Below are 26199 nucleotides of genomic sequence, written 5' to 3' on the forward strand. Positions count from 1 at the left end.
TGGCCGGGTCGTGGGCTGGGCGGGAGGGCCGGTCGCGGCGTTTCCGTGCCGGGGTTTCTCTGTCGCTGCGACGGCTCCGGTGTCCTGGGAAACCCGCGGCTGCCTCCCTCCGCCCAGCAGCCCCGGCCGGCCCCGTCGGCTGTGGGTAAACAACGCAGCGGCGGCCGCGCCTTGTGGAGTTACCCGGTCATCCGCAAAAGTCAGCTTCGGGCTTTGGGCTCCGCCGTCGTTGTCTTCGGAGCTGGGGTGGGGAATCGTCCTTCTCCGAAAAACCCCAGGTACCTCTTCCCGCGGGCGGCGATGTGGGGTCTGTTCCCAGCCTGCCCCTGCCCTGCCCTGCTCTGCCGGGGGTGAAGGCGCAAGAAAGGGGCTGTTTTTCCTGCTGGCTGGTTCGCGCTGATGGAGGGGTAAATCTTACCATTTTACTGCCCAGCTGCTGCTGGCGGGAATTACTGCTGTGCGCGGCTGTAAACTGCTGTACGGAAAAACGATTAAGGTAGCGCAGTCAGACAGAAAACTCGGAATAACAACTCGAAAAACGTTTCTGTCTGGCAGGTAATAAGGTGCCAAGCTTCTCAGAGGTGTTTTCTCTACTTTAGTATGTTACAATTCAGTTACGGTCCTTTTAAACAGGATTTAAGTGGAATAATTGAACTTCCCCATGTATTTCTTTAAAAAGTCACAACTATCTTTTAAAGTTAACTGGAGAGGTAAAATAGTAGGTAGGTCTCATCTTTCTGTCACAAGCTTTCTGGAACTCTGATGGTTTGCTGGACTGTGCATGTAACCTGTATGCTGATGATACACATATTACCTAAAAAGATTGTCATTGTGAAATGTCACATTGGTTCAGCCATTGTTTTCTTAGATTTTTAAATGTTGAGAAGTGAGATGACGTTTTTGGATAAAAGATTTGGGCATGGTGGCAAGAATTGTTCGAATTTGACAGTTGGACTGGGCGTAGTACCTCTGTTAGAGAAAAATTGAGCTGTTGAAGTTTGGCTGTTTTGCCAAATCATGGCATGATTTACATGATCAGCAGTTATTTTTGAAGTCACCGTATTTGTGGAATGAAAATTTTATTTTCTCCTTATCATGAACAATAGTTTTGCCTTTAATCTAATAACTTCTGCTTGAACTACTAAGCTTCCCCTTAATGGATAGAGTATAAAATTGTAGCAACTTTCTATTATTTCTTCCTGCAGCCATGGGACAGAGAAAGCAAAAGGGTTCCTTAGCCTGGAGCCTCTTACATCAGGTGTGATAAATCTTGGAGTGAGAACTGAGGTAACAGGGGCAGTTGTTCCTATCCCCGTTGTGCCCTGCAGATGAAGGGAAATAACTTGTCCTGTGGACAGTGATGCTAGCTCAGATAGCTAGTGCTCTTAGCGCAGGGATATTTCTTAAGTTCCTCTTACCTAAACAGCAACTATAGAACTCTTTTTTTTTTTTTTTTTTATTTTTCTCTTTTTTTTTTTTTTTTTTTTAATTTTTTCCTTTTTTTTTTTTTTTTTTTTTTCCTTTTTTTTTTTTTTTTTTTTTTCCTTTTTTTTTTTTTTTTTTTTTTAATTTTCTCCTTTTTTTCTTTCTTTTTTTTTTCCTTCCCCTAAAATACCTTTGATAGACCAGTTTAGCATCAAACAACTGTGAGGCTGTAAATTTCGCAGTTTGTATTCCTGGTGTGTTTGCAAGTGGGTGATGAAACGTGAGGATCTTTCCGTGATTTGCAGGTCATTATTCGGGGATGATTCCCACTAATGTCACTGGGACTTTGTGTCATGATTGGGTTAGCTTTTCTATTGCACTGCATTGTCCAAGAATTACAGACCTTGTGTGGAAGGTGTTCTCCAGAGTTGTGAACCCCACGTTCTCTGATATAGTAATTTCAGGTCCATCACTTTAGGTTGCTGAAAGAAAATAGAAGACAACAATTGGGTTAAGGGCTTTTGAGATTGAATTCTACAAGTCACTCTTTTGGTAAGGTGTTTTGAGGTTGTACTTGGAACTGGAGGGGGGCAAAATTTTCAGTGCAGCTTTTCATCCTTGTTGCTTGTAGAAATCCACACTGAAGAGCTTGAAAATTATATTTTGCTTTTATGTTACTCAAAATTTCGGACTTCTGCATTTTGCTAACAAGTATTTATATAAAAAGCTTGGTAAACGTAGGTTGCACTCTTTGCCCCTATGCAAGGTCAAGCTCTACCTGCAAATATTTATGCAACATCCTGGGTTATCATAAGATAAGTAGGCCTTTGAAGTGCTGTTGGGTACAATCTAATCTATTCTAAAAACAAATGAAGAAAAGTTACTCTTCACAAGCATATTTATGAGCCCTGGAGATTAAGATCTTTGGCACAATGAGTTAACTGCACCCAGAAGAAGGATGAAGTTCGTGTGAGGTAAAAAACCCCAAAACCTCAGAAAATTCAGCTGGCTGGGAGGCTGTTGCTCCGCTGCTTTCAGGAGCAATGCTTTAGGAAACGGCTGATTAGCATGGTGTGCCAGACAGCAGAAACTACTGGGTGAAAAAGGCCATGTAGCTGCTGTCAATATTCTTTGTTAACGTGATCAGTGTTCCCCTTAAAGAAAAGAGCCACAGAGACTACATTAATGAGCTCAGCGCACTGCATAAAAATACAGTGGATAAATGAGCTCCTATATAAACTAGGATCGTGCATCAGTAACATGTAGACTGCATGTAGTCTGATCACCAGCATAGTTACTGTTACTACAGTGATTATCAGGACCTGTGTACCTGTGTATTGATCTAACTTAATAGGGGGCTGCTGGAAAAACAACCAGGACTGAACAGTAGTGAATCCAGCTAAGTAATTTCTGATTCAAGGCTTTTTAGGTAATTTAAAAGGTGAGGAGAAGTTATTCCTTTTCAGCATCAAAAGAAGTGTGGTCAGCAGATTGAGGGAGGTGATGCTGCCCCTCTACTCCACTCTCATGAGACCCCACCTGGAGTACTGTGTCTGGCTCTGGTGCCTCCAACTTAAGGACACGGACCTGTTGGAGCAGGTCCAGAGAAGGGCCACAAAAATGGTCAAAGGGCTGGAGCACCTCTTCTGTGAGGACAGGCTGAGAGAGTTGGGTTTGTTCAGCCTGGAGAAGAGAAGGCTCCAAGGAGACCTTATAGCAGCCTTCCAGTACTTAAAGGGGGTCTACAGGAAAGATGGGGGCAAACTTTTTAGTAGGACCTGTTGTGACAGGTCAAGGTGTAATGGCTTTAAAGTAAAAGAGGGTAGATTTAGACTACATAGAAGGAAGATATTTTTCACTCTGAGTGTGGTGAAACACTGGAACAAGTTACCAGAGAGGTGGTAGATAGGCCATCCCTGGAAACATTCAAGGTCAGGTTGGATGGGCCTCTGAGCAACCTGATCTAGTTAAGTCCCTGCTAATTATGGGGGGGGTTAAACTAGATGATCTTTGAAGGGCTTTTCCAACCCAATCTATTCTGTGATCCCGTAAACTGCCCCCTAGATACAATACAAAGCTAATTGTGCCTTCCCAGGATCTAAGGGCCTTGAAAATACTTGACTGTTTAAAAGGAGCTGTCTTAGGAAAGAGGGTTGGAGCCACTTGTCAGGCTGCAGCCTCGAAGGGAACACTGAGAGAGATCCCATGAGACGGTCTTTGAAGGAGGAGGCTTCCTCACGTTCTGGGGGATGGTTGTTCAGGGAGAGGGTGTGTAATAGACTCTCTTTTTATTAAAATTTCTTTTCTCTCTAGAGCTTTATTTCCAAGTAACAATCTTATTTCATTAAAAAGTATTAAGCTTAAGGTTATTAAAGAATATCACAGGTACTAAGGAGACCTGAACCAGGTCTCAGCCAAAGCTTTGTCTGCAAAGTTCATTGCAGCCTGGTTTGAAAATGAATATGATTCTCTTTGTCAACATCACTTCATATGTAATAGGGTCTTAACTGATGCACAAATATGTACTGTATTAGCAGAGAGTGAGAGAAGGCAAACGTATATGTAGCTTGGTAAGTGAAATGTCAAATGGGAGAAATCTGTCTTAGGAAGTTGTGGAACCAGAACTGTCTATATGAAAAAAAGCAATTAGATACTTAAATGGGTGCTAAGCACTTCCAGAAATACTGTAGTTAAATATTTAAGTGTGTGTAAAGGCCAGAGTAGGAGCAGGATTTGGAAGAGAACAAATGTTTGTGCTTCAGAGTATAAACAAACCTCTTACTCAGGATAAGTGGAAATTTTCTCCAGTGGCTGAAATGCCTAGTACCAAACTTTTGTCTTTTTTAAAGTTCTTTTTATGAAGCCTCTTATTCTGATTGTTTTCTGATATCATGAAATAGTTTACCAGAGAGGATACATGATTTCTTTTTTAAAAGTTTTTCCCCATTTCAGAATATAGGTAAGGGCATAGTATGTTTGTGGCATTGTTTTGGAAACATGGTTTGGATTTTTAAATTATTTTTGTGCCTGATAGCCTTTTCAAAATTCCATTATGGCCTTAACTCAATCTCTTTTTCAGTAGATACTTAAAAACTAGCTGCAAGTACTAGAAACTATACTTGCTAACGTCAATGCAGCAAGTGACAATTCAAATTGTCTACCTCTAATGTTTATAACTTTTACGGTTTGAGTGAATGAATTGCCAGAAAAGCTTGGGAGATCTGGAATTCTCTGGACTGTTCATGGAGTTTCAGCTGCTTAATTCAGTTCAATATAAGTATATTATTCAAAATTAAATTTCTAATTTGCCTCTGGACTTGGGCTGTGGCAAATGTAGAAATTTCTCTGTGACTTCATTTAGCTTTGACTTTTTTGTCTCTGTGGTCATTAGTAGTCTAGCTACTAATCATTTAAATGATTCATACATATGGGGGTATAATTTTGTAAACAAAGATAAATGTGGTTGTTCTTGGGGGGTATAATTTTGTAAACAAAGATAAATGTGGTTGTTCTTATTGTTATGAATAAGTCAAGACTGAAAAGCTAGGGGGTTGGGTCGAACAAAAAAAGTTCAGAGATGAGCTTTAATTCAGAACCTTCTGCTCTTGTGAATGTCTCATGTCCTTTCTGCTTGTCCGCTACAAGTCAAAACACATCTGAAAATTGTTTGGTTAGTTGTGGGTTTTTCTACTGTACGTAGTATTTTATGCGAATCCAGTTCCTCCACATGTATTTAATCCTGTGCCTTGTGAGGAATACGGGTTAAAAGATTGTAAACAAAGACAAAGACAACAACTGAAAAAAAAGCTACTGTGTTCTGACATGATTTTACTTCGTCAGAGTGTATGCAAGGAGGAAACTTGTGTTCCATTCTAATGACACACATGGGTACAGAAAACCTGTTCTTTGTCTTGGCATGTATTAAATGTCTTGTTTTATTTGGCATAATTAATATATTTTAAGGTAACATTTCCCCTGCCTAGACTTAGGCAAGTTCTGGAAAAGATGGGTTTGCTTCTTCAAATCAGTGTTGAGCATAGTTCACCATCATACTTGTAGAATTTGGAGAACAGCTATCTTTGCCTTGTCTTTGAACATCTGTGTTTTGCGAAATCAAAGAAATTTAAAAGTTACTTCTCCATTCTTTTTGTATTCTAGATTGCACACTTCTGTTGACTCTACAATTCTTAAGACATTGTATATACTATTATTTTTGCAAAAGCATTTCCTGAGTCCTACTAAATTTCCTGTTTGCATCTTATACCACAGTGACTGGATCAGGTGAGCTGTTGAGGTTCAAAAAGACAAATTTGTGTACTTCTAGGTGTTTACTTCTTGTCCAGAAATAAGCTTAGAGTACTCATTTTGAAAGACCTGAGCTAAAAACTCTTTTGGCAGCAATACAAAATACCTCCGTTTGTGTATTTTCTCCTGCATCCCATCTGATTCTCACACCGTGTGTCCTTTACGTTGCCTAACTTCCTATTGGTTTCTAACACCTGGCGCTAGACTCATTTTGCTTCAGGTGGCACTTGTGGCACACCATATATACTGAGTGTTTTGGCTGATGGAAACCTCAGCACCTGGTCTTATTGACTAGTCCAGGGCTTGTCTAGGTTGTCTGTATCCTATTCTTTCCATGTGGGCTTAGCCCAATTTCCAGTGACTTCAAGATCGTAACTGTTACTTGTGCTGGACGAGCACTGCATAATGGTGTCAGCGCGAGGTCTCCTGATGTGCAGACCACCTAGGGCATCTATGTTGTAAGTTTATTCAAGGTTTGAATGTAGTCATCTGGTAACAATGCTGAGAACTGCATGATAACGAGTTGACTTACCCTCAAGTCCTTGGGGAGTAGCAGTACTAGAAAACCAAACACTGACATACCTTAATTAGATGTCCCTTTCTAAAGGCTGCAAATCTCTTAAAAAATAATTAATTCCTATACTTAATAGTATACTCTACTGGTTTGTAGTCATCTTTAGACTTCACTGGGGATGTGTAAGCAGAAAGCTGGAAACCACTGCATTATTTCTTCTTAATCTGTTACTTCATTCTTAAACTCCTTAAATTTCTAGTCAGAATTGTGACTCATTCTCTGTCTTAAAACTTCTCTCTTTCTGATGCTTGATGGGAGCAGTGCAGCATTCATTTCCATTGTGGGCATTTCCAAATTTGTTTTAGTGTTACTGGGTGTAACTGGGGTATGGATACAAACTGCGCAACGGCTGCAAGGTCTGCAAACAGCTGTTCTGCGTTGGCAATCTGAACCAGGGCAACCATTTCTACACTGAAATAATGGCCACGTACTCTGCATTTCTATGTTGTTTGCAGAATTCCAACTGAACGCTGAGAGTTGAGGATGCAAATATGTAATGCAGTAAGGTGCTATTGAACAAAAGAACAGAAATAAATGGTGTCTGGTTTGTGTTTGTGACCTGAAACCTGGCAGTGTCAATGTGGGGGGCGAGGGTTGGTTAGATTTCAGGTAGCTGCCTGTGCTTTTAAATTGTCTCAATTTCGTCTCTTCTAGGAAAAACAAAATGAAGGAACTAGTGTCAAACAGTACAACCAATATATCTCAAGCCAGGAAAGCTGTGGAGCAATTAAAAATGGAAGCATACATGGATAGGATGAAGGTAAACTTAGACTTATTGTTGATATTTTGAATTCACTTTTGTGGTGCAGCCTCCCTTTAATATTTCAGAGAGACTTGATCAGCTGAAATCAAAATTCTATGTTGAGCTATAAAACAGTATTCAGTACTGTGAATTAGTTACATGCTAACTGCTTGGCTCTAGCAAAGTAATTTTCAAAGACTGGCTTCTAGTCTGCTTCTGTATAAGTGCCTTTTACCTCTGTCAAAAGCAGTCTTTTGCAAAATATTTACAATCAGCTGGCAGATGCACAGGTGTTCTTTTTCACCTGTTGCTGAATATAAGGTGCAGCTCAGGTTTCTTGGTGGTAAGGTAAGCTGTCCTTTAAGAACTAGAATAAATCTGTAAGATACTGCAATACTTTTGAATAACGATGAGATGAGCTAAATTGCTTTGATTTGTTTTGTTTTAGCACAGACATCATTGCACAAAAAACATGTATGATTGCAATGTTCAGTTATGATTCTTCACGCTTGATAGCCTGTTATATGTGAAGATCCAGTTTTATCATGCCTCTAAATGTATGTGGATTAAATGTTTTAACTAACAGCACTATTAAACAGAGGTTCTTGACATTTTTAACCAGAAAAGCCTGTGGGATTATTCTTCCCTGTCATTCTGCCTTTCACAAGGCTAAAAACTTGTGAATAAGTTGAGCACCTAAAAACTTATAATGTCATTAAAACGACATTTAAGTTTTGTTCATGCATGCTTGCTCTCTCGTTCTGCCTCTGAAAATAGGGAATAATTATTTGGATGAAAAATCCAGCCTCTGCAAGTGAGAAGAGTTTAGAGATGGAAAACTAGAAAAAGGAATGCATGTAAATAATCGGGTTTTTTGCAAACAACTGTAACTGAGTTGTTACAAACTGTAACTGAGGTTACAAACTCGGGAAGACAGTTTAGAAATGCTGTACATTAAATTCTTCATTCTTCAGCATGTTCACAGTCTTCAGTCTGTCTATCCATCCTGTGTGCCGAAATCCTGTGTGTAGTCAGCATGGGGGCAATAGTATATAATTACAATTTTAAAATAGTATCAGATCATAAACTCAATAATTTGAAAGATAGTATTTATAATTCAGAAATATCAGTATATTCCACAAATAGTCAATCTTGCTTATATGCAAATACAAATTTCAGTTGCTCCATTTTGTTGTACTTTACAGCAACGCCTTGTAAGACCATTGAATTTGCAAAACTATAGTTTCTATCTTGTATAATGTCTTGGCAAATTCATCACATAGTAGACGCCTGTTCACAGTGAGAGGTATTTCTGTTTTCCTTCAGTAAGGGAAGATCTGCCTTGTCAGTGTTGAATGATTCAGGTCATACTGCAGCTGCAGGAACAACAAAACTGACTAGAAGGAACGGGTGTGCACAAGTGGCAGAGGAAAGGGTTGGAAAAACATGGCCCAGTTTATTGGAATTTGAAATTGTTATACTTAGTGGACTGTCTTAAACTTGCTTTTATAGAATCAGTGATAAATGTCACATACCACATTGTTAGCTCAGTTATGCAGATAGCTTCATCAGCTAGATGTATGAAGTTCTTAAATACATATGTAACAACGACATAGGTTATTTTTATAGTTTAATTAAAAAGAACAGTTATTAGCAACTGTGGCAGACCTAAAAACCAGCTAGCTTGAAAGTGCGGTTGGACTAGATGATCTGAAAGGTCCCTTTCAACCTAGGCAATTCTATGGTTCTATTTCACCTTCCAAAACAGCTAGGGACCAAAAAGGCACCAAAGAATATCTAATGTGTTTCAGTATTCTGAGGGTCCCTATATTGACATAAATCAAATATGATTTGCAAAAGGTTGAAAGGTTAATTTCTAGATCTTCTTTGAACAATTGCATGAAAGATTGTGAGAAGAGATTGATTTGCTTTTTATTCCCTCAAAATCTGCTTCACTTTTTATTCTTGGAAACAGTTAAGTGTGTGTTTCAGTGTAGCCAGATTTTACCAAGAGACTTTTGAGTGGTTTCAACAGGAGATTTTGCATTCCCGGATCATAGCTGTAAAGGTAGAGAAATGAACTTCCTTTTTTTTCCTGGTGTTTTGCATCTGCTTAGACTAGATAGATAGACATTTAACAGAAGATCAGTGCTTTCCAAATAATGTAATTAAACACTGTTTTACAAGTAGCTATAACCAAGTGGTTATTCCCATACTAGACAAGACCACATTGTTAACATTAAAAAGGAAATTTTCAAGGTGTCTGCATTATTGGCTAGGGAAATCAGAAGTTCCAGCTCATTTTTCTACTACAAAGGTGTTTTGTTTTCCATGCATAGTAGATGCTGTATCCAGCGTGAGTTTGGTCTGCTCAATTAAAGTCCAGTAGTTAGAAGTATGTTGATAGTTGCCCATTCCCTGCTGTATTCTGGATTTTTCAACTGATGTAAAAATTAAGTCCTATAACCAGTCAGAGCAGTGAGCAATGTAGTGTTCTGAGGTTCCACAAAGACAGCTTGCTGCTGAGGTGTGAAAAAAACGGGACAACTTAAAAGGGGAGGGTGAAGTTACAGGTGTACTGATCAGTAACTGGAAGGAATATTACTGTGGTGGATTTTTGTAAACCATAAGAAACCCAGAAGGATCATAAACTGGACTTGTCTTACTTCCCCACAGAAGGGATGGCTAGAATTATAATGGACAAGTCAGTAGAAAGCAGGAAGTGCAGATTTCAAGCTAAGAAACATTAGATGAAATCAGATGAACAGTGACCTCACAACTAGCAGAATAATGTGTCTTCCAAAGATGCTAGCAGTAAAGTTGAGAAAGCAAAAATAATATTGGTGCTTTATTACAGTTGTCCCCAGAATAAAGCTTTATTTAATCTTCTCTTTGCAAGCAGAAAAGCAAGAAGGAGTGCCCTGACATTTAAGGATCATGGTGTATCAGTTATTATTCCATTTTCTTTTTTCTTAAGAAGATAGAAAATATTCCTAACTGTTTCTGAATAGTGTTGGGAGATAAGCAGTGGGATTGCCAATAAATGTGTGTGAATCTCTTTGTTTTAGATATAAAGGATAAGCAGAGTGGGTGTCATAGCAAGGATGGTAATTAGTCACAATCCGCGACAAGACAGATGACATAGTAATTGCAGCATTTTGCCTTGTCATTGAAGCTTATAATTATTAGTGCAGCTAACAGGATTATGTTCTAACTTTGGCTGTTTTTATCACCTCTGTTATTTTGAAATATAATGGTAAAATTCCACGGTCCTCCTAAGACTAGTTCTTAAAAGCATCAAGGTTGAGTGTTTTGTTGGTTGGGTTGTTGTTTTTTTTTCTTAATTTTGGTAATTTGACAACCAGATGTATTTTTTACTACGTGGAATAAAAATAATTGTATAAAATGTGGGATGCGTGATATGCTTATACTCCATCCCCTCTATCTATGCACTTTAAAAGATGAAAAAAAATGAAGTGTTAACTTTCTGTTAGAATTCATCAAACTGGAGTCTAATCTTTTTCTTTAGCCACTTCTGCAATATGTATAAATTACTTTGAATCTGCAGACCAAGCTGTATTGTGTTGGAAAGCGGAAATGATAAATGTGCTACCTTCATTTGAATATTCAAATTACATGCATTTATTTTAATTCTTGATAAAAGCTATTCTGAAACTGTCCAGCAGCATTCAGCTACAAATAAAGGTGAGATAGAGTGGCCTTCATTTAACTTCCTCCATGACACAAGTAAGATGATCAGCACATTATTTTGTATAGTAACAAACCTCAGTATTGGCCATTAGACACCCTCTGTGTGCTGACACAGGCTAAAGCAGCCCTCTCTGCCGTAGCCTTAATGCGATGCTGAGCGCAGAGCTCTGCCACCACTGTCCTTCCCAATAACAACACTGAGCAGGAAACTTGCTGGAGGCAACTCTGTGTTTTGCTCTTTATTGGGCCACAGTTCTGACTTTGCCAACACTACTCACAGCCACAGTAACCAATGTTTTCTTTGCTCCTGGAATGTGAATCAGCTAGCAAGTCCCTTTAGCAAATGGTCATCGTTCCACTGCACGAGCCTGAGCTACTCCAGTTTAGGTGAAGAAATGTCCATAATTCAATTTTTTAGCCACGGTAATCCCTATGGGAGGCTTTCTCCTCCCCAAACCTTTTATTTTTAAAGGATGAAAATACATGTTTAGTTAGTGACAATGTGCTGAAATGTGATTGTGTTCCTCAGTTATGGTTTGTCTTAAAGCAAAATAATTTGTGAATTAAACACTGTGGTGTTGAATAAAGTGCTCTGCTTCATGATATTTGGCATTCCTATCAGCACATTAGAGAAGAAGTCAGATACAAAAATGTGTGTTATGCTTTTGCTAGTGAAAATCCTTTTTATTGTTATATGATGTCAAAGCACAGTAATATGTAGAGGAAGAGTTAGAAAATTATGTTACTGGGTCTATTGCTTCTAAGAATGGTGATTGAAATTGTACTTCTTTTCCATTGAACAAAAGGCAATATACTCGGGCTCGGTGCTGCTTACTCATAGGTGGAACAAACAAGATTGTTATGGGAAGGTCAGTCTGTTGAAGTCCAGCATTGGTTCTCTGCTCCTATAGGGTTAGTCCACTCATGTTGGTTTCATGAATAAAATAACTTATTCAGTAGCTTAATAATGGAAGATGAAATGTGCTGGGCATCTTTAATAAACCCTGTCTCTGGGACTCAAAGGATTAGACTAGCTCTCTATTACGTTTTATGGCAGTAATGCTTATTATGCTGTAGCACTGAAAGTGTCATTGGGCTTTTTGTAGGCACCTGTGGCTCTGAGTTTGACTTGCTCTGTTTGAATGCAAGAGTTCAGGACCAGCTAATAAATTAATTAGAGCACAGAATTGCCTTAATTTGAGACATGCTGCTGAGCTTGAAGGACAATAGAAAAGTGAAAATGTGTACGTTAAATAATGATGAATGTACTGGTGATTGTTGTTACTTGAAAGTACTTTTCCAAAATGCTGTGGCGATACATTCCTCCTAACGTTGGTGGAAACATGCTAACCCCCTCTTCTGTGGGTGCATTCTGTGCTAGTTTATACTTTGCTGAGGGACAGCACAGGTCATTAGCAAAGAAAAGTGTGTTTGCTGTCTTTTGATCTTTCTTGGGCTTGATAGGAATTTCATAGTTTGGCTACATTGTGCCTTTCTTTGGAGAATCTGCTTTTTACATACGTCTGATAATAATTACAGCCCTTTCTTTGTACTTGAAGGCTGTCGTTTTCCACAGGTTTTTTGTTTGACGTGCTTCTCTTTTGAGAAGCACTGGTCCTTCTGAATCTCTCTGCTAATTTGCTCAGTTTAGTGCTCAGTCTTCTGTTTTACATTGGTCCAACAATTGGTTGTTCACATGCAGTGTCTCTGCCCACCCTTCTGTCCTACAGGCCAATTCAAAGGCAAACTAATTTTGAGTAACCTAAACACCCTAGCTTCCTCTGTTAGGAGCACAGTCTATACTGGGATGCCAACTATAGGTAGTTCGTGGGTTTAAGCATTCCACAAAGCCATATTTTTAGTGGATATTTAAAAAATAAAAAGGCAGTTATTTTCTTCCAGAGGTTAATTTAAAATTCATGTGAATCCTCCTCCAGCGCCCATTGACTTCATAGGTCTAATCTGAAACCTACTACAGGCTGGACTCGTGCCAAAGCAAGCAGGGTGTGGGGAAGCTAAAGCTAACAGTGATGACACACCTGCTAGAAAAATACCAGAAATCTGTTTTATTTTTCCTCTTCACTATAGTTGTGTAAACGTGCTGACCTCAGTGTTTGACTTGGGAGAAGCTGTCGTGGTGCTCAGGGAAAAGGCGTTTTTTGTAAAGACTTCCTGTCTTATTTTCTGAACTGTCTCATAATATTAAAACCGCAATAATTAAACAAAGCAAGGAGATACATATAGTTGTAAATATCTTGTTAACTGAGCAGAAAAAACCTATTTTATATATATATTCTAAATTCTTTTAAAAAATAAATAGTCACAGTGGCCTAATCTCACCAGTATTCTTTTGGCACAAAGCTGTGCCAAAGCTGTGCCTTTGTTGGTTGAAACCAACAAAGCTGGTTTCAGCTACAGCTGAAATGGTTTAATATTTCCTTTTTCATTTCATGCAAGACATCTTGTATTCCAGCACACTATTATATTTCTGTAGGACTTTTTAGTAAGCACAAACCAACATTCTGAATTTGGAGACTTTAGAATTGTTCATTTTAGACTAATAAAAATATTAAGATAAAAAATATTGAGGTAGTGCTCCAGTTCAAATTAATACTGTGAATAAAGTACTACTTATAATAACTTGCTATGCAGAAGATGTTAGTCTGACTTCATTGAAAAGAGCAATATTTAGCTGAAATGAGAGGTATGAGAGATGATGATCAAGTTTTGCTCCTGATTTATTATTTCTTTTTAACCCCATGGTCATGTGCCTAAAGAATTTTTTTCCTTGTTTGTTTGTTTTGCGTCCAGAGGAGCAAAGGGTAGAGAGAGTGTTTGTGGAAAACCTTACAACCTTGCTGTTCTGTTCTATTCTGACTGCGAATAAGAGCTGAAGCAGGCAGCCCCTACAGAAACCCACACTTCAAGAATTCCTATTGCTTATGGGATGTTAGCATATACATGTTTTAATGGGTGTATGCTCCTTGCCTTCCTTCTGATGGAGAGGAGCAGCTTAACACGAATCATATAAATTGATACCATCTCATGTCGCTACGTTAAATCAAATGTATATAAGGATTACTAGCCCTAGTAAGAGCAAATTCAGAGTTGTGGGCCCTAGTAATCTAAAGGATCTATTTTATGATACCCTCCCTTGTCGTATGGTATATGAAGAATATTTATGCAATGCTGACTGGTTCAGAATTAAGTGTTACAGTAGTTTTCTCTTCTCTTCTATTAGGTATCCAAGGCTGCAGCAGATTTATTGGCATATTGTGATGCTCATATTGGAGAAGATCCCCTTATTATTCCTGTGCCTGCATCTGAAAATCCCTTTAGGGAGAAGAAACTCTTTTGTACTATCCTTTGAGTCAGTTTTCAATTAAAAATGTCTTCTGCTACAATTTGGTATCTATGTTGCATGGTTTTAGTTTTAACATTTTTCTCTTTAGATATCAGTACTTGGCCTATAACTGCAACATTTTTAGAAGGTAGTGCATTTCCTGGTAAAAAAGAATCCTAAAAAGTCTAAGTTAATCCTTATCTTTCAGGCCAATGTACAAGTTTAATTTCAGTTCTTCATAACGATTCTTTTGGTCTTAATGAAAGTATTGAGTACAGTATCAAATTGTAGGTATCTTTGCCAGTAATAGATTTTTTTGAGACCTAAATGAGTCATACTGATTCTGAAGCTATTTTTAACATTCTTATTTTCTTTGGAAGGTGAATTTAATTCATTTGCTTTTACAAATTTATACCTAAAGAGAGTAGTGTGACCTTTCCTCAAGTAGCACTATTTAGGAAAAATTGCCAGTGATTTACGATGTTTGGAACAATCAGTCTTATACAGTAAGTGGTGTTTATAAATATGTTTTGTGAAGACTGTAATAAACTTGATGACAAAAACAATCTTAGTAAAGCAAGTTGTAACTACAAGCAAAATGAAGATGTATGGTTACACACCAGGGCTGCATCAATAAAACTGCAGAAAAACGTGGCTGCTTGTATCTTATTTTGAATGATAATGATCTAAATTATTTTAGACAGTAAACTGAACTGTCATATATCAGCTGTTCCGGAGGGTCTTAGTGGAGGGTATAAATCTGCCCTAATCAGTACAGAGAGGGGGATTGCACTTTCTAAGCAGCTCTCTACATGCTGTTGCCCATGAGAGCAAGACTTTATGGGGATGGAAGTGTTTGTTCTAGAATATGCAGACAAGTTTTTATATTTTGAAGCCATAGATTATTCATGAGATACCAGCAAGTAATGTGGAGATTCTGGGAAGTTTTTTTTGTTTTGACTTTGTTTAAAGTCAGCGATAGGAAGAGTGAGGTATGGAATATGACTGATCTGTCATCTTCATTGAGTAAAATCAAGCTAAATCAAAGCATCTCATGGAAGCAACCGTTATGGTATCGACTTCTTTTTTTACAAAAAAAATTATTCTCCTTCAAAGAAAAAAGAAAGCTCCTCTCTGGTGTGATATATTAGGAGAGTTCCCTCACTGCAGTACTTTATGTGCGCAGTGTGTCAATGTGCTGGGAACGTCCCTCCTTGGCAAGGCCTGTGAAGTCAGCCCCACACATCAGGCAGGAGACAGCTTTGTTGGAGAACGGCACTAGTCTGGCTGAGTGGAGAGCAGCCCCCCGTACTGCAGCGTGCTGCCGCTGCACAAACTCGTGTTCCATGAGTGTCTTAAAGACCTGCAAGGCAAAGGCTAGCTGGGGAACTGAGGACCTTGGGATATAATTAAATGCTGAATTTATGTGCTAAAAAAGGGCAGTTTGGTGAATGAAGCCATTTGTGTTTAGCCCAAAGTGCACATACCTGGTCCAGCTTATTTTTAGCAGTTTCCATCAATGTTTGTTGTGCTGTTTTGTGCAGTGAAAATACAAGATGCCTGCATTGTACAAGTGTTGGGTTTTTTTCTTTGCCAATGAATTTGGATAATGCGTTGCACCCAACTGTGTTCAGCTGCCAGTCTGGTCGCAACAGACTGATGGCTTTGGACTGTGGTTCTGCTGGTGACCATCTCATTCACCGCATCTGCCTAACACGCAACCTCCATGTTAATTTACTTCCTGTAATATTATTGTAAAAAAATTATATTCCTTCTAACCAATAGGCTTTTGGGATGTCTTTCATTTAAAGGTTTGGGTTTTAATTTGGCAGCTGAAGACATGCATAGTTTAATAGGCACAAAGCTGCTTCATAGTACCTATTCTGAGAAACATTCAAATGTCTTGACCAGATCTTGTCTTGGCTAGGTTCTTCCCTGGTTCCTAATTTGAAGTTTTCAGCTTAAGATTCCCATTCCTAACAAAAATATTTCTTAATGCACTGTGTGTTCACATTTATTTTGGGAGAGTTGAGAAATAGGCTTTAGCTAACTGAGTAGCTATTTTATTGACAGTGGAATAAAAATGGCTTTCTGAAAATATTTGTTAAAAAGGACCAACAAAATGCTTAATAAGGTTCTTTAGGGAATCCTTCCTACACTGTACATGATTTGGTAACTGCTCTGATCACCATGGCAACATTTTCATTTGTCCTTCCGCATGTATGGTTTTAACTGGAACAGCAAGGGAGGGGAATATAGGGCATACAGCTTTATTCTCAAAGGCTTTGTAACAACTTGCATTTGTGGCTCATCATTAACATTCCCATCTAAAATAACAAAATTGCCACAGCTTATTACAGTATTGCAAGCAGCTTGCTTTCTGTTTCCAATTAACATTAGCATCTGAGGTCCTGAGATTGAAACATTTCACAGTAGTTTTGAGCAGTGCTAGTTACAAGAGCTGCATTTACAAAGATCTGGTATTATTTTTTTCAGGAGAGGTGAATGTCATTATTTTGGACTTAAGATTTTTCTCCAAAATTTTTCCTGAAGTAGTGAAGTGTTGGACTTCTTATGTTTTTAATAGCTGACTGTCATATTTGTGGTTTCTTTCATCGGTTCATAACCTAATCAGGTAAAAAAAAATATTGTATCTATTAAGATGGTTTCATACTTCTAGTTTAAAAAAAAGGAAATGACATAGAGTACTGTAAATTGTGTATTTATCTTAGCAGATGTCTATGATGTATCTGAAGAGGTTAAACAATATGATAACTCAGTGGAAAACAGGTAAGCTTTCTGCAATATAATTGGGCCTTATTTATTGGTTCCTTGAATGAATATGTACTACTGGCAAATTGCTGGTTTAAGGGGGATAAAAAAGGGGTGGGGGTGGGCACCTGGAAGATCAGGAGTTCAAAATAATTGTAACACCTTTGGATCACATAAGAATATATGGCTTTATTCAAGAACACCATCAAAATACTGATTCTCTGAAGAGAGTGGCATCATTTGGGTTTTTTATGCCAGCTTGATCCACAACTCAAAATTGAAAAGAATGTCTTTTCCTTCAATCCCTCCAAACCATAAAATGTCTTTATTACATTTTTTGTTGCTTGAACCTTTGAGATGGTTTAGATAATCTGCTATTGATAGCTGAGTTTCATGCTCAAACATTTTGCCTCAAACTCTACACAAAAATATCTGAAAATACTTGGACTTTTCTAGAAGTAAATACATATTTTATCATGAACTATAGCATGATTTACCAAAAAAAAAAAAAGCCCTCCAAAATGTGGCTTTGTCTGACAGGAAGGTATCCTGTAGGCTGAAGCAATGAGTTTTTATTTTCATGAGACTGCCTGATTTGATTCCCACTAACTTCAATGAGAACAAGACCAGGCCTGTTACGCTCCCAGCATTGTACTCCTCTCACTCTCTGTTTTATTTCATATGCCATTAAGCCTGTCACTTTTTATTTCAGGCCCAGAAAATAATGCATGCTGACTGCTTGCTGTGTGAGTTGGTGCTGTCATCTCACGGAATGAGAACTTCAGAATGGAAGTTGGATTCAAGAAGTTTTGGACATATTACTAGCAATTCTTTCTTCATATCCTAGTGCTTGCTTGCTGTGATGAAATGACACTTCCCAATGGTGGGTTAATGGTAAATTGCAATGTCTCAGTAATGCTTGGGGGGGCCAGCTTTTTTGCATTCCTCAGATTAATCTCCTTGGTTTACCTTTAATTTAAAATGTTATCACTGCAATACTGAAAACTATTTCCCTCCTCTCTATTATATTCCAAAGTCCCCTTCTTTGCTTCCTACAGCACATATTAAATTAGTAGCAGTGGGCTTAGCTTGGCAAGATTTTTAAGCTAGCCTCTACAAAATTGTGGTCAAAGAAGGGGAAAAAATGGAAGGAAGTTTAAATTAAGCTATTCTAGGCCACACCATAGATTAAAATAAATGCAGACTTTGCTGTTAGTGACACAAAGGTAAATATAGGAGGTGTTGCCAACTGATTTGGAAGGACATCATAACAAAGCATTTTTGCAGTAAATTACAATAGGATCAGCTCCAGCAGAAGGAAAGAATACTTTAAAAACAACGGTCTGTAAAGGTGCATTTTAAAGCCTGAAATGTTAATATAGCAGTAATTTGTCCTGTTGGATTTCTGATATCAAAGGACTAGCAAAAGATGTACTTTGCGAGGACCTCACTATGTAGTTTTTCCTATCTGTTCATTGTTCAGGGGTAAAAATCTGTGTACGTAATTGTCCTAGAAAATGCCATAGTTATGGCTCTTCTTTGAGTCTGCATCAGAATCTGGATTTGTGTCTTCAAGGAGACTAAAGAAAACTTGGGGGAGGAGTGATTCCTAAGAAATAGATGTTTCTTATACTGAAAGCTAATAATACTTAAAGTCATTAGACTCAAATAGTACAGAAATGTGTGAAAAATAGTGGGCAAAACTACCAGAATAAGTGCTATATCAAATATTACAGGCATCCATATATTTAATCTTTTGGGAGAATGATATTTGCAATAAATATTGTGTATCTAATTGAATTCAGATTTATAGCACTATTAAATTAAGTACAGCCATAAATAGCAGAACTGGTATGGGAACAATTTTTCTGTCTGTTAGGGGAAGATGTGTGTCTGAGTTTGTCGAGTACATTTACACCACTCACACTTGTGAACAAACAAAATGAGCAGCTTTGCCCTAAAATAGGGTCTTTTCTTTCCCAAATTCCTGTTACAAGTAGAAATTGCACAGGATCGTCTATTACTGCCATCTACTGATAAAGTGATAAACAGCCAGCTGAAAGAGAAAAAATATCAACGTCAACTAGAAGTGACCTCAAAGGGGGATTTTAAATGAATACCCATACTTTTGGAAACAGCACTTCTGTTCCTGTGGTCTGCATCGTGTAAGGTGTCACCCGTGGCTGTGGCACTGCTGCGGTGTGGTGCAGCCTTACCCTTCAGTTCCAGGCTTCTCAGTTCAGGAAAAGAAAAAAGCCAAATATGTGATTTGGTTAAACAGGCCAGATGTCTAGCTAAAAAAAGCAGCTTTAAAAGTTGTGGAAATCTTTGGGTGTATCAGTTGGAATTGCTGCCTACTCCCATCTTGAATTTCATTTTGCAGTTTTGCATGTAACTTGGATGCCTGTTCTTCATTGCCACTGTCCAACCGGTTGTGCCACCACCTACGCTTTTGCCTTTTCCTGCCTTGATCAGGTGATGTGGCCACAAACAGCACTGAGGCCTGTTTCTAGGGCCACGCTGGCCCCCGTGCGACAGCTTTCATGTCACTGACAGCCTCACTTCTCCTTCGCACTCAAACTTTGCTCCTGACTGCTGGGTTTTTCTGTTTTGGGGTGGGTTTTTTTTTCCCAATTATTGGAGTCTATGCCATATACTTCCTCGTATGCCATGGCATAAGTAAACAGTCAGAAGAGAGCTTAGGTCACTGCCTTCGCTTAGAAAGCATTTTACAGAAAACGCACTAAGCGTGGCATAAGGATGTGTTTCAAAAGACCACCCATTCCACAAAATCTGTTTGTTGTGTAGCCTCTCTCTGTACCGTATCCTGTTGTGCCTTTGAACTTCAGGCTGGGTGCCTCAGCCCTTCATTCTTTCTGTAGCATGCTCTAAAGAGATGCGCAGGTTTTTTCAGTGAAAGGAAGGAATGAGCCAAACTTTATAGAAAAGAACCATTGTGACTTTTTAAAAACCTTTCAAGTAGCAGTGACTTTAAAGATCTTTACAGTGTAACAGCCTCTCTCTGGAAAGTGTGGCTCACGTGATTTTTGGCTGTAAAATTATCCTTAATTTTCTTGTTGCAAAGACTGTTCACTACCATTGGTTCTTGTCCTGATTCTTGTCTGAGAGGTTTCCCCCTGGAGAGCACACCAGCTTTTATCCTTCTCATCAGAACACAACACACAGATTTCCTATATATATATCTATCTCTGCAGTGCTGATATGAATATATTAGTCATATCCTTAAAAGATCAAGTGAAAAATCTTCAGATGCTAAGATTCTCATGAAAAAATACCTAACAGAAACTTTGAGAATATAAAGAATGCTATAGATAATAGCCTCTCTGAGGCCTTTTCTTCTTTCTCAGACAGCATATGCGTGTTTTGTTCTGGGAGTTTGCTGCAGACTCTGGGAAATAACTGTAGAGAGCAACTGTGAGATATCTATTCATGAGAAATTAGAAGGCCGTAAAAGTGATTATATTTCTTTACAGTTCTGCCCATACCAGCTAAACAAATACTTGCAACAAGGTTGTGAACACATTTGAGGATATTTAAACAGAATCGGAATAAAGGCAAAAAATACATTAAAAGATCGTTAAAGAAGCTAAGTTAAGCATTCATTTAAGAAATGTCAGAGCTAAATTTGCTTATGCATTTTCTACTTGCCTGTCTCATTTGTATGCACTACTATTCTAGATTGCCATTGCAGGAATTCCCACAAGGCCCAGTATAGGCAATGCTCAGTTAATGAGCAGTTACTCGATACTATTTTGGTGTCTTTATTCATTGTGCAGCCCCGGGCATGATTTACTCACAAATTTCTGCTTTCAATGTAGAGCTATTCCCTGATGAGCTTCTCTGTGGTGCTCGTCACGGATGGCTTCACAAAGTGTCTCTACAGTATCCTGGAGGAATGTGAGGGTGGAACTATTCCCATCTTACAGTGAGAAGCTGAGGCAGAGCCTGAACAGAACGGGTGAGATTGTCTGTACCTGCCTCTTCAGAGCACTTAGCTCTTTCAGCATCTCAAACAGTGTTCCCATTTGCTCAAGCTTCAGCTCCAAATCCTCAGCTTTACAAACTGGAGTGACTTTGGCAAGTCAAACGCCCAAAAACTAAGGGGAAAAAGCAATATGAAATGTTTCATTTAATGGTTTTCCTGCTATCGCACAGGGGCAATGACAGTGCCCAGTTCTCCCCAACAGCAATTGACCCTTAGCCTTGTAACACTATTTTGTGGTCCCATCTCATCCACCTCGCATCTTCTGCAACAAACGAAGCGTCCACCTGGTGCATTCTCCACCAGAGTATGCCCATCCTAAAGCGGGGTAATCACCATGAGGGGAAAATAGCACTGAGTCATGTAGTTATTTTTTTAAATGAAACATAGTCTGAATACTGTCTATCCAGTGATAAATTATAATGAAATGGTAAATAATACGTGGCAAATCTTTGTAGTTCCCCCAACAGATTAACTGTCTATCAAGCTTGTGATTAAAGTGTGTATTTGCTGTCGTAGGTCTCAGCAGGACTTCCTATAAACCTTATTCTCTCTTGTACCTGCATCCTGAAGTCTTTGTGCCACTTGTTAAAAATAGCTGTATATTCACTGCACATCAAGTAGCTTGCCCCACCAGCTGGCTGTTGCCTGACTGCTAGATATTTGCTGCTGTTCCACATCTCTGCAGGACATTCCTCTGTTTGCTCTCTGAGATGTGCCTGTCAAGGTTTAGCTGCTACCAAATAGGTAGTTTTGAGTCCATTTCTGGTTTTGATTGTCGTGAACATGACAAGGAGTCAAATAAGACACTGAAGTTTATTCTTCTTGAATGGTATATTTGGATAACTGTGATGTCCTGTGAGCCAATTTTTTATGGTAGTTATCAGCTCTTGTGCAGGTTAGGCTGGGCATGATTTAAATGAAGTGCAACTGAACAACACCTTCATTCCAGAAGACGACAAGGATATTTTAATTTACCTCTCTCTAGAATAAGGGATGGTGACTTGGTTATCCACCAGGATGCTCATGTGACCACTTTGTCAGAAGATGTGAAATGTGAAGCTCCACCTTCCTGCAAAGGAAAGAGAGTTGAGGAAAGCTGGGTTTTCTTTGCCTGAATGCAATGCCGGAGCTTTTTGGTTGCTAGGTTCTCACAATGCCAGTGAAAGGAAGACCCTACAGAATATTCTTGGACCTCGGAGAAGTTGGTCTAAACTGTGCCTTCTGCTACAAATCAGATCCATGTGCCAAAACTGCTAAAACTTCTGTATAGAAAACATCAGGGAAGAAGAGCAAGTTACAGTGGTGTTTTGCTGACATAATTCAGAAAAACTGAAAGCCACTGCTCCAAATGCATGAGGATACTAAAACTTCATTAAAAAAATGGTCAGCAAAATAACAAATAATTTTAAACAAAACAAGCAGGTTTTTTTCTTAATGTTCTTAGTTAACTTACTTAACTTTTCAGAAATTATTAAATGATTTTAGCTGAAACTTACCAAACATTGCAGTGGTCATTGTCACTGCAACCCTCATTGTAAAGAATTTCTTCTTTATACCTAATCTAAATCTACCCTCTTGTAGTTTCAAACTGTTACCCTTCATGCTATCACTACAGGCCTGGTAAAATGTCTCACTCCATTTGTCTTATAAGCCCCCTTTACGTATTGAAAACCCACAATAAGTTCTCCCTGGAGCTTCTGCAGGCTGAACAAGCCCAAGTCTCTCAGCTACTTGTTGCAGGAGGAATGTTCCAGGCCTCTGACCATTTTCTGGACCCACTCCAATAGGTCCTTTCTTTTTTTGTGCTGGGGCCCTAGAGCTGGAGGCAGTATCCAGGTGGGGTCTCATGAGAGAGGAGTGAAGGGGGAGAATCACCTCCCTGGACCTGTTGGCAACAGTTCTTTGGATGCAGCCCAGGGTACGGTTGGCTGTCTAGGCTGTGGGTGCACATTGCTGGCTCATACCTAGTTTTCCATCTACCAGTACCCCAAAGTGCTTCTCTGCAGGGCTGCTCTCAGTCCCTTCATCTGCCAGTCTGTGCTGATGCTGGAGGTTGTCTCGACCTGGGTGCAGCACCTTGCACTTGGCCTTCCTGAACTTCATGAGGGTCACATTGGCCCATGTTTTATGTTGGTTTCACGTTTTATGTTGATTCACATTTGTTCATATTTTATGATCAACCAGTACGAAGGGGTTGCAAGATTTAGTTCCGTTGCAACGGTGCCCTGAGGCATTTAACCAACATGATGGAAAGAGTCAAATCAATGTGGTTTCTCTGAAGGAAATACTGCCCCTTTGACCTTTTCAGTTCTCTGAATTTATTAATAAAGGAGAATGTAGTCATACCATATCCGGATTTTTTTTTTTTAAGGGAGACTAGTAAGTCTCCCTTAAGAGCCCATTAAGGAAGATAGCCACGGGCAAAATCTTGTTAGATTCTTGCCCCCATTCAGTGTACAAATGGGCAGAGGCTTCGTGCCGCCTCGGCTGCACACTGCGTGCTGCCCAGAGCTTTCTGATAGCTTCTGTCTTCGTGCCTGTCCATCACAGTCCTTAGAGCTGGCTGGTCCCATAGCACTGACTTCCCCTTTGCTGCTGCTAATGATACGAGCTGGCAGGCCTGTCAGCAAGACAGCCTTTTTTTTCGAGAGATCAGGTTTTGCAGGATTCATTTGTCTGTCCTCAGGAGACCCCAGAGACACTGATGGCATTAGTAGCCCATGCCGAGGAGTCTAGAAACTGCTCTGCATCTGTCATCTGTACTTCATCCGGATCGGAAAGCTGAAAGGGGAGGCAGGGAGACATCTATTCTGCTTGGGAAAATAAACAAGTTCTATTTCTTCTAAAGATCCTAAGGAAGGTAAGAAAAGCCTTGATAATTCCTCAGTATAGACAGTGAATCTCTTTACGTTATGAACACTGGAAAAAAAATAAGACCCACTCTTGGGATGCAAATTTACAACCCATTAAACTCTAATGATATCCTTCGTACACTGATCTTCTAATATTTTCTCTTTAAATAACTGAAGGTACAACGATTTTGTGAAATGTAATAATACATCAGATTACTGCAAAATGTGAAGAAAGTAAAGCCCCAAATCCCTAAAATGGAATCTCTTACCAGTCCTTCCTCTGCTTTGAGACGGAGCACACAGAGATCAATAAAACACACAACCCCCTCGGGACGAACTCTGCTAAAACACAGGCAACTCTCCCTGCTTCTTCCTTGTCTCATCTGCTGCTACTGTCCTGAAAAAAATCCCAGTCACCCACTTGCGGCAATAATTAGGCAAACAAACATTAAAAACCTGAATGCTGCAGACTGGCCAGCTGTGCTACGTGACTGCAGCTCTGGTAGTCATCCAGGTGTGTGTCTCCTCCCTGGCAGGCAGGAGATGCTTATCGAGAGACATTATGCAAATTTAACAGAAGCATCTTAAGTTTGCAAGCAGCCCGGGGACACACATTTCTGTCTCTTCTGTCTCCAGCTCTTGTGCCCAACATGTGCCTGTAGTGTGCTCTGTGTGCCGGAGGTACAACCCGACTCTGCAATGTCAGAAAAGTAAATCTGCTCAGTGCAGGATGGAAATGGTGTATTTTTGGTAAATGATACCTAGAATCTTGTTTTGTACATTATATAAGCCTTTATCCGTGAGCATGGCAAGTATACCACTGTATAGAAAGCAAGATAATAAGAAATTGGGTACTCTGTTTTGCCTGCAAGGATGTAATCACTCCCAGACATAAAAAGCCCATCAGTTCACCTGGCATCCGTTAAGGCTTGAGGAGAGAACCTAACACACTGACTACAAGGAATACAGGCGAATATAGAATAATATTAGGGGTTGGACCCATTTTTATTTCTGCAGCTGAACCTGCTGAAAGGCAAGTCGAATGTAAATAGTGATTAATAACAATAGCATTTTTGTGTAAATACTTTTCCTGGCACTATTATTTGCTGACAAGTACACGCTCAATTGCATATTAAATATGTGTAAGTATGCAAACAAAGTAAAGAGGATGTATTTACAAAACATTTTCCTTTTGCTGTTCAAACCCAATATATAAAGTCATTAGTTTTCCTTTTAATATCTCACTCCAGTTGATGAAAAATGACTCTTAATTAAGCTGTTTGAAAGGACTTTAAGCATTTTCCAAACACTTTTCATGGGTTGGGGATTTTCAGAAGCAATTTTTAGTCTTCATTTCTTAAAAACTCAAGCCTTCCTTTCAATTATACTTCATACGTATCAGGCTCTTTTACTAAATTATGTGTTTCTGATAGACTAGCACCAGCAAGCATTAATTTAAGCCTTAGGGTTATTACACATAAACTTCTAATGTATATGTTAACATCTGAGAAGCCTCTGCTTATTTATCCACACCCTTTTTATATTTTTTTTAGGTAGATTCACCCTAGAAGAGTCCAGGAAACATTTATTTTTGTTATGTGCGTTCAGAGGGACCAGCGACAAGTAACTTCTCAAGGTGCTGGTCATCTCATGCCCTATGTAAGCCTCTTTAGTGGTGCTCTGCAGATGGTTGCCCTCTTGGCAGGTGTGGTCTGTGGCCACCCGACTTGTCGAAGTGGTGGCCGTAGGTATGACACAAAGCTGCCCTTGGACCATGAGCATCTCATAGTGTACTCTGCGAGAGCAAGAAGGCTACCGCCAGTTCTTGGCCACAATGCAGCCGCAGGTAAGAACGCTTCCATTGTCTGAAATCCCCCCCTGGAATTTCAGTCAAGCAATATGTTCCTGGCTGGAATAAACCCCTCCACAAACAGCCTGTGATGCTGCTGTAGTTGTGGCCAAAGGGAAGCACCCCCTCCTCTTTACTGGGCTGGTAGGAGATTGTTCTGGAATGCTGTTCTGTCGCTGTACGGTGGTTTCTAATTTTAAAAGGGGCATTCAACGGCAGGGTTGGACAAATAAAGACTAACAGGGGAAGGGTTTCCCCCACGGCCGGCCAGGCCGCACAGCCGCGGGGAGCGGCGGACAGGGCCGGCCCGGCGGCGGGGCACGCGGGCAGCCGGGGCGGTGACACGGAAGCCCCGGGGGTCCCCAGAGGGGGTCAATCCCCGGGGATACCGTGCTGCTGCCGCCCCCGGCGACTCTCCCCAGGCACCCCCCTGCCGTGTCAAACGTGAGGTAAAGCCGCGCTCCCTCGGCGTCTCCCCGCGGGGCGGAACGCTGCCACTCGCCCCTCTGCCCCCGCCGTACACGGCAGACCCGCGCCCCACTCCCCTCAGCCTCCCGGGGCCGCGCCGCGCCGCCCCGCGGCATTGTGGGGGCTGTAGGCGGCCGCCGCCGCCGCCTGCG

The 26199-nt window shown here is 39.9% G+C and overlaps 1 protein-coding gene and 1 long non-coding RNA gene across 3 annotated transcripts; both read left to right on the plus strand.

Annotated features, from left to right (window-relative positions):
- Nucleotides 1–55: 55 nt before the first annotated feature.
- Nucleotides 56–14754, plus strand: GNG4 (guanine nucleotide binding protein (G protein), gamma 4). Of its 2 annotated transcripts, XM_014950537.1 has the most exons (4): nucleotides 56–278; nucleotides 5584–5706; nucleotides 6959–7064; nucleotides 13999–14754. In XM_014950537.1, exons 3-4 carry the CDS (start codon nucleotides 6969–6971, stop codon nucleotides 14125–14127), a joined length of 225 nt encoding a protein of 74 aa, XP_014806023.1. In that variant the 5' UTR covers nucleotides 56–278; nucleotides 5584–5706; nucleotides 6959–6968; the 3' UTR covers nucleotides 14128–14754. The 2 variants fall into 2 exon arrangements, with proteins under 2 accessions (XP_014806023.1, XP_014806022.1); XM_014950536.1 differs by lacking the exon at nucleotides 5584–5706 and having other exon boundaries at nucleotides 148–278.
- Nucleotides 14755–16156: 1402 nt separating this feature from the next.
- Nucleotides 16157–23228, plus strand: LOC106892975. The gene is made up of 3 exons (XR_001412953.1): nucleotides 16157–16735; nucleotides 16833–16890; nucleotides 17585–23228. It is a non-coding gene; the product is annotated as an uncharacterized LOC106892975 (long non-coding RNA).
- Nucleotides 23229–26199: the final 2971 nt, after the last annotated feature.

The sequence above is a fragment of the Calidris pugnax genome, unplaced genomic scaffold (genome assembly GCF_001431845.1).
Source record: "Calidris pugnax isolate Ruff unplaced genomic scaffold, ASM143184v1 scaffold24, whole genome shotgun sequence".
Lineage (NCBI taxonomy): Eukaryota > Metazoa > Chordata > Aves > Charadriiformes > Scolopacidae > Calidris > Calidris pugnax.